The sequence below is a fragment of the Crocodylus porosus genome, unplaced genomic scaffold (genome assembly GCF_001723895.1).
Source record: "Crocodylus porosus isolate Cpor-Errol unplaced genomic scaffold, CroPor_comp1, whole genome shotgun sequence".
Classification (NCBI taxonomy): domain Eukaryota; kingdom Metazoa; phylum Chordata; order Crocodylia; family Crocodylidae; genus Crocodylus; species Crocodylus porosus.
In genome coordinates this window covers 77470635-77485431 of record NW_017728948.1, presented here as the reverse complement: position 1 = coordinate 77485431, position 14797 = coordinate 77470635, and the positions used below count along the sequence as shown (strand labels likewise).

At 41.0% G+C, this 14797-nt stretch overlaps 1 protein-coding gene across 7 annotated transcripts in view; it reads right to left on the bottom strand.

Moving 5' to 3' along the window:
* Positions 1-14797, bottom strand: part of MAPK10 (mitogen-activated protein kinase 10) — a 408832-nt gene that overhangs the window by 58636 nt on the left and 335399 nt on the right. Inside the window, exon 8 of one of the 7 annotated variants that reach the window (XM_019552885.1) lies at positions 2177-2248. The exons of the other annotated variants lie outside the window; for them this stretch is intronic. Coding sequence (XP_019408430.1) covers positions 2177-2248 — 72 coding nt within the window. The remainder of the gene's footprint in view (positions 1-2176; positions 2249-14797) is intronic. 7 annotated transcript variants of the gene reach the window in all.

Here is a 14797-nt window from a genome sequence, read left to right as displayed (position 1 = left end):
ACCCCTGCAGTATAGGTTGTTGTTCGCGCACACCCCTTTGGGGAAAATCCTAGATGCACCCCTGTAGATCTTTTTCTATGGCTTAAAATAGATTTTCCTACAATGATCCAACACAATTTTTTAATTACAGTTCTATCAACATAAGCATGATGAGCCTGATTGGGCAAGGTTCTGAATGCTGAGCGTTTCCTACTGGGTCTTACAGTTCATCCTCTTTCCTGGACTGCTCAGAGCATTGCAGGATCAGATCTCCTTAGCTGGAAAGAACCTTGTGAGGGGCCTCAGTTTAAAGCCTTAAAAATTTATTTTTCCATCATTTGAAAGAGAGCAAATGTGTGGCAGTAGAGTACTTCTGAAAAGGACAAGGGAACTGAAGAAAAATAGATCAAGCTGTATAGGAAATGTTGTGCAAACTTATCAATATATTATAAACATATATGAGGAACATGACCTCAATTAAGGAGCTATCCTGAACAAATCAACAGTTTTTCAATGGCTGTTTTCTAAGGGGTTATTGCCACATTAAAGTACATTTAATGGTTGAATTATAGAGTCTTTCAGTGACTTATTTTTAACAAATAGGCAGGTATGCAAAGGAAACCCCCTTTTCCTTGAATTTTCCTTGAATTTTTAAAATAAAGTCTCACAAAGCTAAAATCTATTTGTCTAACAGCTGAAGAATCTACAGTGCTCTATTAATCTGAGTACTTCAATTTATTCCCCAACTACTCCTGGACCAAGCTTTAAGAGGATTAGCCTGTATTTCAGTCCAATATCTACCAAATCTAGAGACTGAGGGCTGGAATTACTACATTACTGTCAGTTAAGATTAAGAAAATTGCTATTAATTATTTGTATTATCATCTGATTTAATTTCCTCCGCACTCTTTAGATATTATTAATAATCTACATAAAAGATAGCTACATTAATAAAGCCAACAAGAAAGTAGCAAATTTACCTAGGGAGCTGGCAACACACACAAAAATTGCATCCAGGGAGGTTACAGTAGAGAGAGCTATTTATCTCTGAGTGAAAAATGCATAAAGCCCTCTCTCCACTACCCTCTGGTGGTTTTTTTTTTTTTTTTTTTTTTAAGCAGTGTTAGGGTTACATGAAAAATAAAATCTATAGGCTTAAATTTATTCCTGTTATAATTCCCTTACAGTCAAGGCAATGGAGTTATACCAGGGATAAACTGAGCTCAATAACTGCCATGTATTGTATGATATAAATTTCAGACTTATACATGTTTAAATAATGAAGTATTTATTGAAGTATGCATAGAAATCTCAATGGTAGCTTTAATCAGGAAAAAAAATGCCTCAGCAAAGTAAGTACAGAACGGAAGAGTAACTAAAAACCTACTGGGACCTTATCCTGACTGATTCAGAATGTATTTAAGTATACTTCACTCCCTTCATTCTACAGAAAGTACCATATTTCCATAAAATATTCTTATTTATTATATTAGGGATAGGGAAGGCTTAGTTGTTTCACATTCCTTTTCAAAACATCATAATGAAAGTGAAGCCCATTACAGTGATTTAAAAAGAGGATTCATAGGCATTTGACTCACCCAACAAATGCAATCCATTTAATTCAAAAATACTATTTCCAGAATTAGAAAAAAATGGGCAGTCCCAGATCTGAAACCAGTTCCTTGTTGAATAATATTAGCTTTCTATTTATAATGGTCACCATTAGAAAAGAAAAAATCAGTGTTAACTACAGAGTAGATTCTGAGTTGCCATTTTTTCTCTCTAAACTTTTGCATTTAAGATTTACTTTTCTGTGGTAAATATTGGTGTGCCCATTTCATAATATATCCTGAACATGAAAATATTTTCATGTATAAAAGAAAATAACAGATAATTAATAAACAGACATTTATAGCAAAATGTAACTAATAAACAAATGGTCACTGGCTGCTATCAGCACAAGGTGCTTTGTGTTCAACCTTCCATATGCTATACTCACTGTGTTTTCCATTTAAGGCTCTTAAAGGGAGACAAAGGTATTATAGCGAAATGTAGGCTTGCAAGCATTTTGTAATGGGAATTAACCTAGTTATTTACATGCAGCACAAATGGATATTAGCTCTAACCTATGAAGAAAGGGGCTGAGGGTAAAGGATTGTCAGTACCTATGGAGACCAATGGCTGCTAGGAAGGATACGATCAGTGCCAGGAAACAACACAGCACCTTTAATCATTTCTCCCATGATGCACCCTACTGACCACATGTCAACTGAAAACAAAAATGAAATGAAGGTAAACAAGAACATAGCAACAGAACAACAAATAAATGAGAAGACTTATCCAATCATGGCACAGCGTAGGAGCCTGAAGTTCACCCATTTCTGTAGGAGCTGTGCTTGTGCATACGAGTCTCATGAGAGTCTTACAGGGCTGAGAAAAAACTGACTTGGGTACATTTTTTAGATGACAGACTATCAACCCTGGATCAGTTTGAGAGAGACCCATGGCTAGCTACTGCATTTTAAGGCAACTTTGCAATTATAATTAAATGATTAATTTCATGCATTTTTTTTAAAGTTCTCATTTGCATTCATTACCTAGGATCATACTGGTTTGTATTGTAAATGAATGCTAGTCTTTATACTTACTGGGGATATGCAAATCACTTCCTTTTTATCCTTTCAACTACAGGACATCCCCCCATATTTTTACAAACTGAACTGCCAGGAGCCACAACAGAAAGCTTGGACTTTACAAAACATTTCCACCTCTTTCTTAGAAATGTGAATAAAGTGTGTTTGTTGCGCTCATTTGGTTTCAGTAATGTAAGCTCTGAGGCTGTTGGCTCACTTCCAGTGACTCTCAAAGTAGATTGTTCATAATAGGGTGTCCTTAGACTCTCAGAAGATTTTCATTCTGCTGGATGGGAAATGCTAACTTTAGAATGGGGTAGTTTGTGTCTAAATGCTACACTGCACCTTTGGACTACAATTCAAAACAAGTCTAAAAACTAATTCCGCTCGTTTTGCTTCAACTAGGTTACTCATTATTTACACTGATTATAATGAGAAGAGAATCAAGTACTTGAAATTTATCTTGTAGTAAATTGGTATTGTCCACACTGTCATTGCCAAGGAATAAGAGTTGTTTAATATCATATGGAACAAACGAATGAAACTGAACTGCTTCTGCCAACTTTATTCTATCATATTCCATGGTTGGGGTGGGGAATCTAGAGCTGGGAATAGGAGACAGTCTCCCTGGGGAAAGACAAGTGCCATGTTGTTTGTTTCCACTCACTGTTAGGATTCCATACTGAGTTTGATTTTGGAATAGCAGCTTAAAGTTGGTATGATTTCAAAGAACGTCCTTACTCTGGAAATCTTAGGCTGACCAGGACATACCACTGGCTGCTGTTTTAATTAGCATATGAAACTTTATCAGCACAACAAAAAAATAAGCAAACAAAAATTGCTATTTGCTTGGTAGCAGAAAGCAAACCCAGAGGTGAAAATTACTACTGGTTTCATCACAAGCTAAATGGCATGCAAAATATCAGGAAAAAATAGAGCAAACAGTTGTGCTGTCTATCCATTATTAATGCGTCTCATCTTAAGATATGAAGAAAAAGTCCATGAAAATTAATCTAATGGTTTATTGAACTGTAAACTCTCTTCACTCCATAAATCAGCTATGGGAGAATTCCTTGTATTGCTTTTGAGGCTTTGTGAAAGAAATCTTGATAAAATTTCTAAAGGCATAGGGACTGAATATGCACCTCAGGACATTACCCAATGCCTGAAGTGAAAAGATGTTCAGTCTCTGGTAATTGGTTTCATTTCATAAACAGTTAAAAGTCCCTAAGTAGACCTCAAATTTTTCACTGTGCATGTTTAGCAGTAGGGATGTTTAATAGTATGAGACTAAAGGAACCATTATTAGTGTCCTGAATATTATTAAAGTCCTGAATAGCCCTAATTAGGGATCAGAGTTCTATTGGCCTAGGCTTTAGATAGAAATGTTGTAAAGGCACTTAAATCCTAATCCCTGATCTAGTTAGGAGTCAATCTAAATTGAGAGTAACTCCACTGAAGTCAATGGAGTAACCCTCATTTAATACTGGTGACAGAAGGGAACCAGGCTAAGATTTGTAACAAGCCTCCTTTTTATGTGGGAGTAAAACATTTAAGTACCTTTGCAAATCTGAAGCACAGTATATTTGCTCATGAACACCCTGACTTCTTTCTTTATTCACAGAGTTCAGACATCAGCACTTTTAATTAATCTTATATATTTGTGCTGCTTCCACTAAAGTTGCATCAAGGTGCAATGGTTTGCAGTGCTGTAAACTGAAGGTGCATTTTGTGTCATGCCATGCCCCAAAGCACTGTAAAGCATTCACAAAAATCTCCAGATCATATAAAACTTGTCACTCTTGGATCCTTTACAGACTCAAAGCAAGTGCCTCAAGGGCTTGTGGATGTATAACAACCACTCTGGGGAACCCAGGCTGAGCTTCAGGTAAATATTGGTCAAAGTTTGGATTTGGAAAGACTTGAATGATTCTTCATGAAACTTAACAATTTCAGCTGATTTTTACTCGAGAGTTTAGGATCACTTGAACCTGAAATATAGAGAATAAGAATTCACAATGACTGGGTACAAAAATACATGTGCATGAACATCTGATTTGAAAAACTTCTTTTATTTTTTCATAATATTCCCAAACTACTGCACAAGGATGATCTGCTTAATACCAGAAAACACTTTTCTGTGTTTCTTAATTCTAAAAACATGTCCATTCATCTACATGTTCTGTGGTCATATGTATTTAAAATAATAACATGAAGAACTACCTGCAAACATCATCTATCCTCACTTTCTTCAATCCAAACTACATTCGCCTCAATTTATTCTCTTCTGAAAATAACCGGCCATGGGAAACTGTAGCCAGATAGTATCTGGGGGGAAAACACCTCTTAATCTTCAAGCCAAGCACAGGTTCTCGGCCACCACTGCTACCTTGCCATTCACAAGCAGCTGCAATTCCAATAAGACACTGGAGTTCTAAATTTTGGTCGAACTACAGGCAAACTCTTCCTTGATCAAGACAGCCAAAATAACCTTTATCAAATCTTCAGATTATTTCCCCTAAACAACAAGTTTTCTCTTGAGTAAATCTTTGCCTGTCTCATACCCCATTCTGCATTCCTGATTCCACACAGACATTATGCTAGGATTACTCTGAAGTAGACCTGGGTATTGCATCATCCCTGTGGAAGCAGCTGGTCCCATTTCCATTCAAGGAAGTTTTAAGAAACATGCAAAGGGCATCCCTCTACATGCGGATCGTGAAGGTACGATCATTCTCCCTGTTAGGTAGATGGCTGCAGCTTCCATTTCAGATGAGAAGTTGCTGAGGATGAGTTTGGGTTAGACAGGGACCTTGCTTTGCTGTGGAGCTGAGCCCACAGTGCCATGCATTGCCTTGGGAAACACATCATCTGCTGCTGGACATGGACATGCAAGAAGCAGCAGAAGTTAGTGGTCTCCATGCTCCAAGCTCCAACCACCAGCTACATCACTATCATCCCCTGTATCAACCTGCCTGGAGAGGTTCCTGAAAGACACCATGTCGGCCATGTACATTGGTGACTTGAAGGTGAAACCCAACCAGGATAAAGTCTTCAAGGTCACTTAAGTGTGACGTCAGCAACCACGTTATGCCTCACAGAAACTTCACATGCTTACAGACTTCAATTTCTTGTACTGGGACCATCTCAACTATCTCCTGCTTGATGGCACGATCTGTTATGGATGCCAGGATGCATCGTCTTGCTGCACTGTGACCAGTGGAGTCCCGCAAGGCTCTGTCCTAGGGCCTATACTGTTTAACATCTTCATCAATGATGTGGACATTGGTGTCAGAAGTGGACTGGCCAAGTTCATCGATGACACCAAACTCTGGGGTAAAGCAACCACACCTGAGGATAGGAGAGTGATCCAGGTGGATCTGGACAGACTCATGAAATGGGCGGATGAGAACCTGATGGTGTTCAGCACCGAAAAATGCAAGGTTCTGCACCTTGGGAGGAAAAACCTTCACCATGCTTATAGGCTCGGTAGTGTTACGCTGGTTAGCACTACAGGTGAAAGGGATTTGGGGGTCATGGTTGACCACAAAATGAACATGAGCCTTCAGTGTGATGCTGTGGCTAGTAAAGTGAGCAAAATGCTGGCTTGCATCCATAGATGCTTCTCAAGCAGATCCCGGGACATCATTCTCCCGCTGCACTCAGCCTTGTTGAGGTCGCGGCTGGAGTACTGTGTCCAGGTTGGGCTCTGCAATTCAAAAGGGATGCGGAGAAGCTTGAGAGGGTGCAGAGGAGAGTCATGCACATGATCAGAGGTCAGGAAAACAGACCTGATGAGAGGCTGAGATCAATGGGGCTATTCAGCCTGGAAAAGCGCAGGCTCAGGGGTGATCTGGTAGCCACCTATAAGTTTATCAGGGGTCTCCTCAGGATCTGGGGGAACATCTGTTCACCAGAGCCCCCAGTGGATGACAAGATCGAATGGTCACAAACTCCACTGTGACCAATTCAGGCTGGACATAAGAAAGAACTTCTTCACTGTCCGAGCGCCCAAGGTTTAGAATAGACTGCTGCTGGAGGCAGTTCAAGCACCCACTTTGAATTGCCTTCAAGGCACATTTGGATGCTTATCTTGCTGGGAGCCTGTGATGCCTGCTGACTTCCTGCCCGTAGGGTAGGGGGCTGGACTCGATGATCCTCCAGGGTCCCTTCCAGCCCAAATGTCTATGAAATCTAGGTCAAGAGGTGAGACAAACTGCATGTATAATAGTGAGGTCCTGCCTTATGCCCTGTGTGAATACAATCCCCATGCAGGAGTGTGGCAACTGCACTGCGATGCCATCCAGCACAAGTTGGTGAAGGCCATCTTGGCATGGGCCAGGATGGTAGCTCTAAACCATGCCATCCCAGGTTGTGCCAGCCAGCTGTGACTGGATATCACTGTAATAGAGAAGGACAATTAAAATGTCCTTACAACTGACATGATCATCCTATTTGAGAACTGGTAACAGGATTCTGCTGAAGCGTGGGAGTGAATGTTGTCTAAATACAAGCCACTGGCTGATACCGTGAAGAAAAAGGGTTATAATATGATGGTGCAGTCACTGATTCTTGGGTGACTTTGAGCATGGGACCTGAGCAACAAGAGGGTGTTTCAAGGCTTAGGTGTAGTGAAAATGATGAGGCATGCCATGGTTTCCAATACCATTCAATGGTCAAGAAATATCTATGTCAAGCAAATCACTGGCCATCACCAATATTAAGACAGCCACCAGAGACCACCAGCAAGAAGTGAGACCAAGGGGACAGACTGAACCCTTCCCACACATACCATTAACTGACAAAGACTCATACTGTCTTTGACCATTCCACACCCCAGCAATTGTACACTGTATACTAAAACCATTGTCTAAGAATGCCTTCCCACTTTACAATTCTGTATGGATGCAACTACTATGCATGGAAACTTACCTCTCTTCCTAGCACAGCATGGCACTGAAACTTCTTAACTCCCCATACACCAGGCTAATGCAGGCTGCACGACGAACTGCATGTCTTAGACTGCATTAACATGTACCAACAATGAAGCTGGGTAGGGTGATGACTAGAAAATGGTATTTAGAGGTTTGCTTTTGGGAATTGGCTTGTAGGTACAATACATATTGCATTATAACAAAGGTCCAGGGCAACAGCAAGGTTTAACTGATTTCAAAAAACCTGCTTCTGACAGTTTCTTCAAGGCCCACTGTGTCTGACACAGGCAAGCAGCAAGCAGACACACAGGCTAGGAAATTAATGAAGAATCATAGAAAATTAGGCCTGGAAGGGACCTCAGGAGGTCATCTAGTCTAAACCTCTCTTCAAAGTAGGGCCATCCCCAACTAGACCATCCCAGTCAAAGCTCTGTCTAGTCAGGTTCTAAAAACTTTCAAGGATGGAGCTTCCACCACCTCTCTGGGTAACCTGTTCCAGTATTTTACTACCCTCCTAGTGAGAAAATTCTTCCTAAACTTCCCTTGCTGCAAATTGATACTGTTGCTCCTTGTTCTATCATCTGCCACCACTGAGAACAGTCTAACTCCATCCTCTTTTGGACCATTCTTCAGGTAGTTGAAGGCTACTATTAAGTCACCTCTGTCTCCTCTTCTGTATACTAAGTAAGCCCAGTTGCCTCAGTTTTTCTTCATAAGTCATATCCCCCAGCCCCCTCATCTTTTGTGTTACACTTTGCTGGACTTTCTCCAATTTGTCCACATTCTTTCTGTAGTAGAAGGCCCAAAACTAAACACAATACTACAGATGTGGATTCACCAGTGCTGAATAAACACTTCCCTTGACCTACTGGCAACACACTTACCAATGCAACCCAGTATGCATTAGCGTTCTTGGCAACAATGACACACTGCTAGCTCATATTCAGCTTACTGTCCACTGTAACCCCCAAGCCCTTTTCTGCAGAGCTGCTGCCCAGTCAGTCAGGCCCCAGCTTGTACTGGCGCATGGGATTGTTCTATCCTAAATGCAGGACTTTGCACTTGTCCTTGTTGAACACCATGAGATTCCTTTAAGCCCAATCCTCCAATTAGTCTAAGTCACTCTGAATCCTAGCCCTACCCTCTAGCATATATACTACTCCTCCCAGCTTGATTTCATCCACAAACTCTATGCCGTCTTCCAGGTTGTTAATGAAGACGTTGAACAAAACTGGCTCCAGGACCAACCCCTGGGGCACTCCACTTGGTATCAGCTGCCAACTAGACATGGAGCCATTGAACACTACTCTCTGAGCCTGGTGCTCCAGTCAGTTTTCTATCCACCTTACAGTCCATTCATCCAGCCTATATCTCCTTGGCTTGCCTACGAGAAGGCTGTCAAAGATCATATCAAAAACCTTGATAAAATCAAGGTACACCACATCTACTGGTCTCCCCGCATCCACAGAGCCAGTCACCTCATCATAGAAGGCAATTAGGTTCATCAGGCATGACTTGACCCTGGTGAATCCATGGTGACTGTTCCTAATCACCTCTTTCTCCTCCAAGTGTTTTAAGATGGATTCCTTGAGGATCTGCTCCATGATTTTTCCAGGGACTGAGGTGAAGCTGACTGGTCTATAGTTCCCTAGATCCTCCTTTTCCCCTTTCTTAAATATGGGCACTATGTTTGCCCTTTTCCAATCATCCAGGACCTCTCCTGATCACCATGAGTTTTCAAAGGTGATAGCTAATGGCTCTGCAATCACATCAGCCAACTCTCTCAGCACCCTTGGGTGCATCTCATCTGGCCCCATAGGCTTGTACAAATCCAGCTTTTCTAAGTAGTTTCTAAACTGTTCTTTCATCACTGAGGGCTGTTCACCTCCTCCCCAAACTGTGCTGCCAGGTGCAGTAGTCTGGAAGCTGACCTTGCCTGTGAAGACTGAGGCAAAAAAGGCATTGAGCACATTAGCCTTTTCTGCGTCCTCTGTCACAAGGTTGCCTCCCCCATTCCGTAAGGGATCCACACTTTTCCTGATCTTCCACTTCCTACCGACATACTTGTAGAAACCCTTCTTGTTACCCTTCAAATCCCTTGCTACCCCTGATTCCAACTGTGCTTTGGCCTACCTGACTTCAGCCCTGCATGCCTGAGCAATGTTCTTATATTCTTCCCTAGTTATTTGTCTGATTTTCCACTTATAAGCTTCCTTGTCATGATTTAGTTTACTAAAGAGTTCGGTGCTAAGCTAAGTTTGTCTTCTGCCATATTTACTAGTCTTTCTACCCATCAGGATGATTTGTTCCTGTACTCTCAGTGAGACTTCTTTAAAGCCAGCTTTCCTGGACTCTTCTTCCCCTCAGTCTCGCTTTCCATGAGTTCCCTGAGTGAGTTGAAGTCTGCTTTTCTGAAGTCCAGAGTCCTTACTCTGCTGCTCTCCATCCTTCCTTCCCTCAGGATCCTGAACTTAATCATCTCATGGTCACTGCTGCCCAAGTTGTGATCCACTATACTATATTCCCCACCAATTCTTCCTTGTTTGTGAGCAACAGGTCAAAAAGAGCATGGCCCCTAGTTGACTGTACCAGCACTTGTACCAGGAAGTTGTCCCAATATTCTCCAAAAACTTCCTGGTGCAAGTGTTGGAGCAGCCATCTGGGGGGCCATTCTCTTCATGTACCACAGTGTTTGATAATATGAGGTAAAGAGCTTCACCACATTGGCCAGATTACAGTGCCCAACTGCAGGGCTCTTGAGATTTCTGGTTTTGGTAGAAGAAGCAAATTAGGAGAAACTGGAAAGAACCAAATTAGCAAGTAGCAAGGTCCCTTCTGTTTAAGATGGAAGCCTTTCAGGCACTGGGCCAACTCTTCTGCAATTTGTATTCCATTTACAATTATGTAAGCTCAGTGAAAAGGTACAAAACTGACTGTCATTGAAGACAGGATTCTCCCATTTATCCACAGAACAGGTATAGAAGCAGCAGCAGTTTTACAAACTTTCTTACACTGCTTTGCTGGTGTGTGAGCTCTGACCCACAAGAATGCCCCCAAAAGGTGAGAAGCTAGTTTACGCTCTCTATCATTTCATTCTGTTTGCTTACAGTGTAGAGCAGTCCCATTTGTGATGATCTATACTTCAATCAAGCAGACTCCTGTCCACTGAGAAGAGGACACAGACCACCCTGTTTGAAAACTTATTTTGGTGGCACAGCTGGAGATGGGATTTCTCAAAATGTGATGCTGGATGTGCTCATTTGCATGCCTACAGCCTTGAACAGTTAAGAGGTCAATGCTGTTTCATACAAATGCTGAAGTCTGAACTCTGGGAACAAGTCTGAAGGATTGTCAGTGCATAGAGTTCACATTTTAGAGTCCATTTTAAAAGGGATTTGTTGGAAGGCATTCTGCTGCGACACTTCAGCTCCTCATCATTATTAGAGGTGATGGTCCCAGCTCCAGAAATGAATCAAGCTGCACACTTGAAATTTACAAAGTTAAAAAAATACTGATATTCTGAAGAAGCAGGGAAACTGATCTAGTTGATAGTAAATCTATCTGAAGATGGATCCATTAGCCACGTACTGTCCAACTGTAACCATGGCACAGCATTTGGGATCTGTTTTACTTACTTCAACATAGCAAAAGAAAAAGAAACCCAAAACAAAAAAACCATATTTTGAAACTTGGAATGCTGAAGTGCAATGAGTGAGATCTCACTGAATCACAGAGACTGACTTAATAACCTGGAAGAGCCATGCTTTGGAATGGAATGGCTAATGAGTTCCCCAGTAAGTGGGACATTTGATATTCCTCTAGAAATGGATAAACTGATTTACTAAAAAAATTACTTAAAAAAAAATCCCTCCCCTATTTTCTCCAAATCTTAGCTTGCCTAATTCAACATGAAATCAAACAAAAGACTATTTTTCTTTTCCTGCCCTCCTGTAATCTCTTCACTAGTTTCCAACGTTTTTTTCAATCACATAAAAATGTCTTGTTCCAGAAAACAAGGATCCATATAGCTCTGCTCTGTTTATATCTTTGCTGTCATCCTACTCTCCCCAAAATGTTGCCTTCTCTCATTACAACCCCATGCGTTTTTCAGGCTTTCCAATATGCCTGAAACAATTTTCCTCTTCCTGAACATTGAAGTATTTTGTTCTTGTCCTCCAAACTTTACACCTTCTGGGTATGGTCTCCATATCACTCTTTCTGTGAGCCAGTTATGTATTTACACATTGGCAAAACTATATATGGGAATAAAATGTAGGAAAAAACAACAAAGAGAGAAATCTACAAGTAAAAATGACTTTACAGTCTGCTTTTGTGTAAGAAACTGATCTCAGTTTTGTGTTCTCAGATTTTATAAAACTGCCTCCCCCCTTCCTCAGAGCATCATGTCTCCCCTCTTAATTTGGTCATCTGTCTACATTAGGGCCAAATCCTGTAAAGGTTCAGTGTTCCTTGTGTGGGATACCAACCACCCTCAATTTCTATTCCGTTTTAGAAGTTTACAGATTTCAGCAGTTCACAGCAGGTGTTTAGCACTCCATAAGGCATTTTCTTAAGAGTGTAGAGCTATTTAAGCAGGGCCCTTCCTTTCATTGCTGATTTGCACAACCATGCCCACCACTAGTGTTTTATTTAAAACACTAATTAATATGACTTTATCACAATGACAAATTAAGAGAGGCTTGGATACCTTGTTGTCTACTTCTAGTTTCTTATCTGTTAAAGAAAGCCTCATTATACTGTGAGCAGTGCTGTATTTATGGCCTGCTCTAGTTCAAATCTGAAGTAGAAGTCCCAGAAATCCTTTAAGAAAAGCTGTTCTTGTGAGATTTCCAGCCTAACTTTACAGGTTCACTTGACCCAGACTCTTGGTAAAGGAGTCTAATTATTTGGATGTCTATCCAAATGGAACATGAGCTCTGAATCTGTTGAGGTTTGCTCATACTTTGCATTTCACTATTCCACTGATGTTTGCAGTAACTGTTTGGGCTCTAGCTAATTACTGAAATGAAATTCAGCCCTAGGCAGAGGACCAGCATAAGACCTAACACTATTTAAGTGATCCTGCATAACAGAGATTAGATGGGCTTTAAGTAGGGTATAGGTCCACAATGGCCCTCTGTCCAGAAGTAAATAAAATGTTAGAAAGCAAAGTTCTAAGTACTTACTTCTCTGTAAATGAGTGTCCCCAAGACCTATAGAAATTTATGAGAGCTGAGTGCAGGAAAGATTTGTCACGAGGGACTCAGCAATATCACAGAATCAGACCCCAACACTAAAATGACCAAGCATGACAGAATAGCTACTTGGGATGAAAATGTGCATGTGTCATATTACTCTTGTAAGCAGCTTACTATAGTTCTCAAATGTCACATCATTTTTGGACATTAAGTGAGATATGAGGGTGTATCACATAGCCTTCCTATGGCAAGGAAGACACTTTACTGCTGAGCTAATTAGTCTACTATGCAGTAAAGTGCACATGTAGATGCAGTCAGCTAGGCATTGAGCTCTCACCTCAATTTGCATTTAGAATCTGGACACAAAAGTCTTTCACGGGTAGATCTTCTCTGAGATGGTTTTGGTAAAGTGTTTGTTGTCAAGGCAAGTATGTGCTCTCTAATCACCAAGAACAAAACACAGGTTGAGATCTTACCATGAATCATTTATCATAAATGATTGCTCAGATGTATATGATGGCTTAAGAATGATATTTAAAGGTTTGCTTTTGGGGAATTGGTTTATAGGTATATGTATATACATAAGAATGGTTCAGAGTGGGCAGCAGGGGTTAATTAATTTTTAAAAGCATGGGTCACACACACAATTTCACACAGCCTTTGAAGTAGACAGGCTGTCTAACACAACAAGGACACATAGTTTAAGGAACTGGGGGTATGTACCACACTGTTCCATAACATGAGATGAGGTGATACCAGACTGCAAGGCCAAGGCGGGGGGCCTGAAATTCCTGTTTTGGGAAGGGTGTACACATGATGAGCTTGGAATATGCTGATGGAATATAACATAGATAATGTAACAAACACAGAGAGAGACCAATCAGAGATACCCAAGGATAAAGAGTCATCAAGAACCATCAGGAGAGAAGGAGAATACAAAAGCAGAGACTTGAGACTAACAGAGGGTCCCTCCCCATCCTCCGCCACTGGGATCCTCCTTCTCCTCCCCATACTCCTCTCTGAAAGGGTTCTCAACCCCAGGAGGCATCCCCGAGGCCACCATGGACAGAGGGCACACCACCAGCCTCTCTCATCCAACCCACAGGGGAGTGGAGGAGAGGGGACCTCAGCATCTCACCTCAAGGCTGCTGACATCTAATACCTAAAAGAGAGCTTCAAAGTGAAGATTGCATCCTGGCCAGATGGATTTTGACTCAGATGACAGCCCTCAAATTGGTACATATATATAAATTGCTTGGGAGTATGTGCGGGTGGGTGAGGATGGAGTGCTAACACCTCCCAAGAGCAGGGCTGGGCTGGGGCGAGGGCAGCGATGCCCCTCTGCAGGGTGGGGAAGCTTGCATGTGGCAGCCTTCCCACGTGCTGCCCCCGCCACCCTGCTCCATTTCTGGCCGCGTACTACCCCCACCCAACTCTGTGCCTGGCCACATGCTAACAGCCCTCAATGCCGCTCGCCATTTTAAAAAGGTTGAAAACCCCTGGTCTAAAGAGATATACATTTCTCAGAGTATGAAATATTCTACTGATTTTTAAGGTTACTGCCAACATTTAAAATAAGTATCAGAAAATCTAATTATACATATTTGCCTGTAATACATGCATACACATATACATACACACATATATACACATACATATATATACACACACACGCAGAAATATAGATACACACATATGCACACACGTATACATACATACACACATATGAATATATACACAAACACATATAAATACATATACATACACACATACATATATATATGCACACAAACACACACATATACAAACAAATAAATACACACAAACACACACAGACATCAATATATATAAATACACACACATAAATATACATATAAACACACGTACACATACATATACACATAGATACACACATATACACACACATATAGTTAGATATACACACACATATGTATATACACATACACACACATGTATACACATTTATATATACACACATATACATGTACATATATGTATACATATATACACACACATATATACATATCTACAC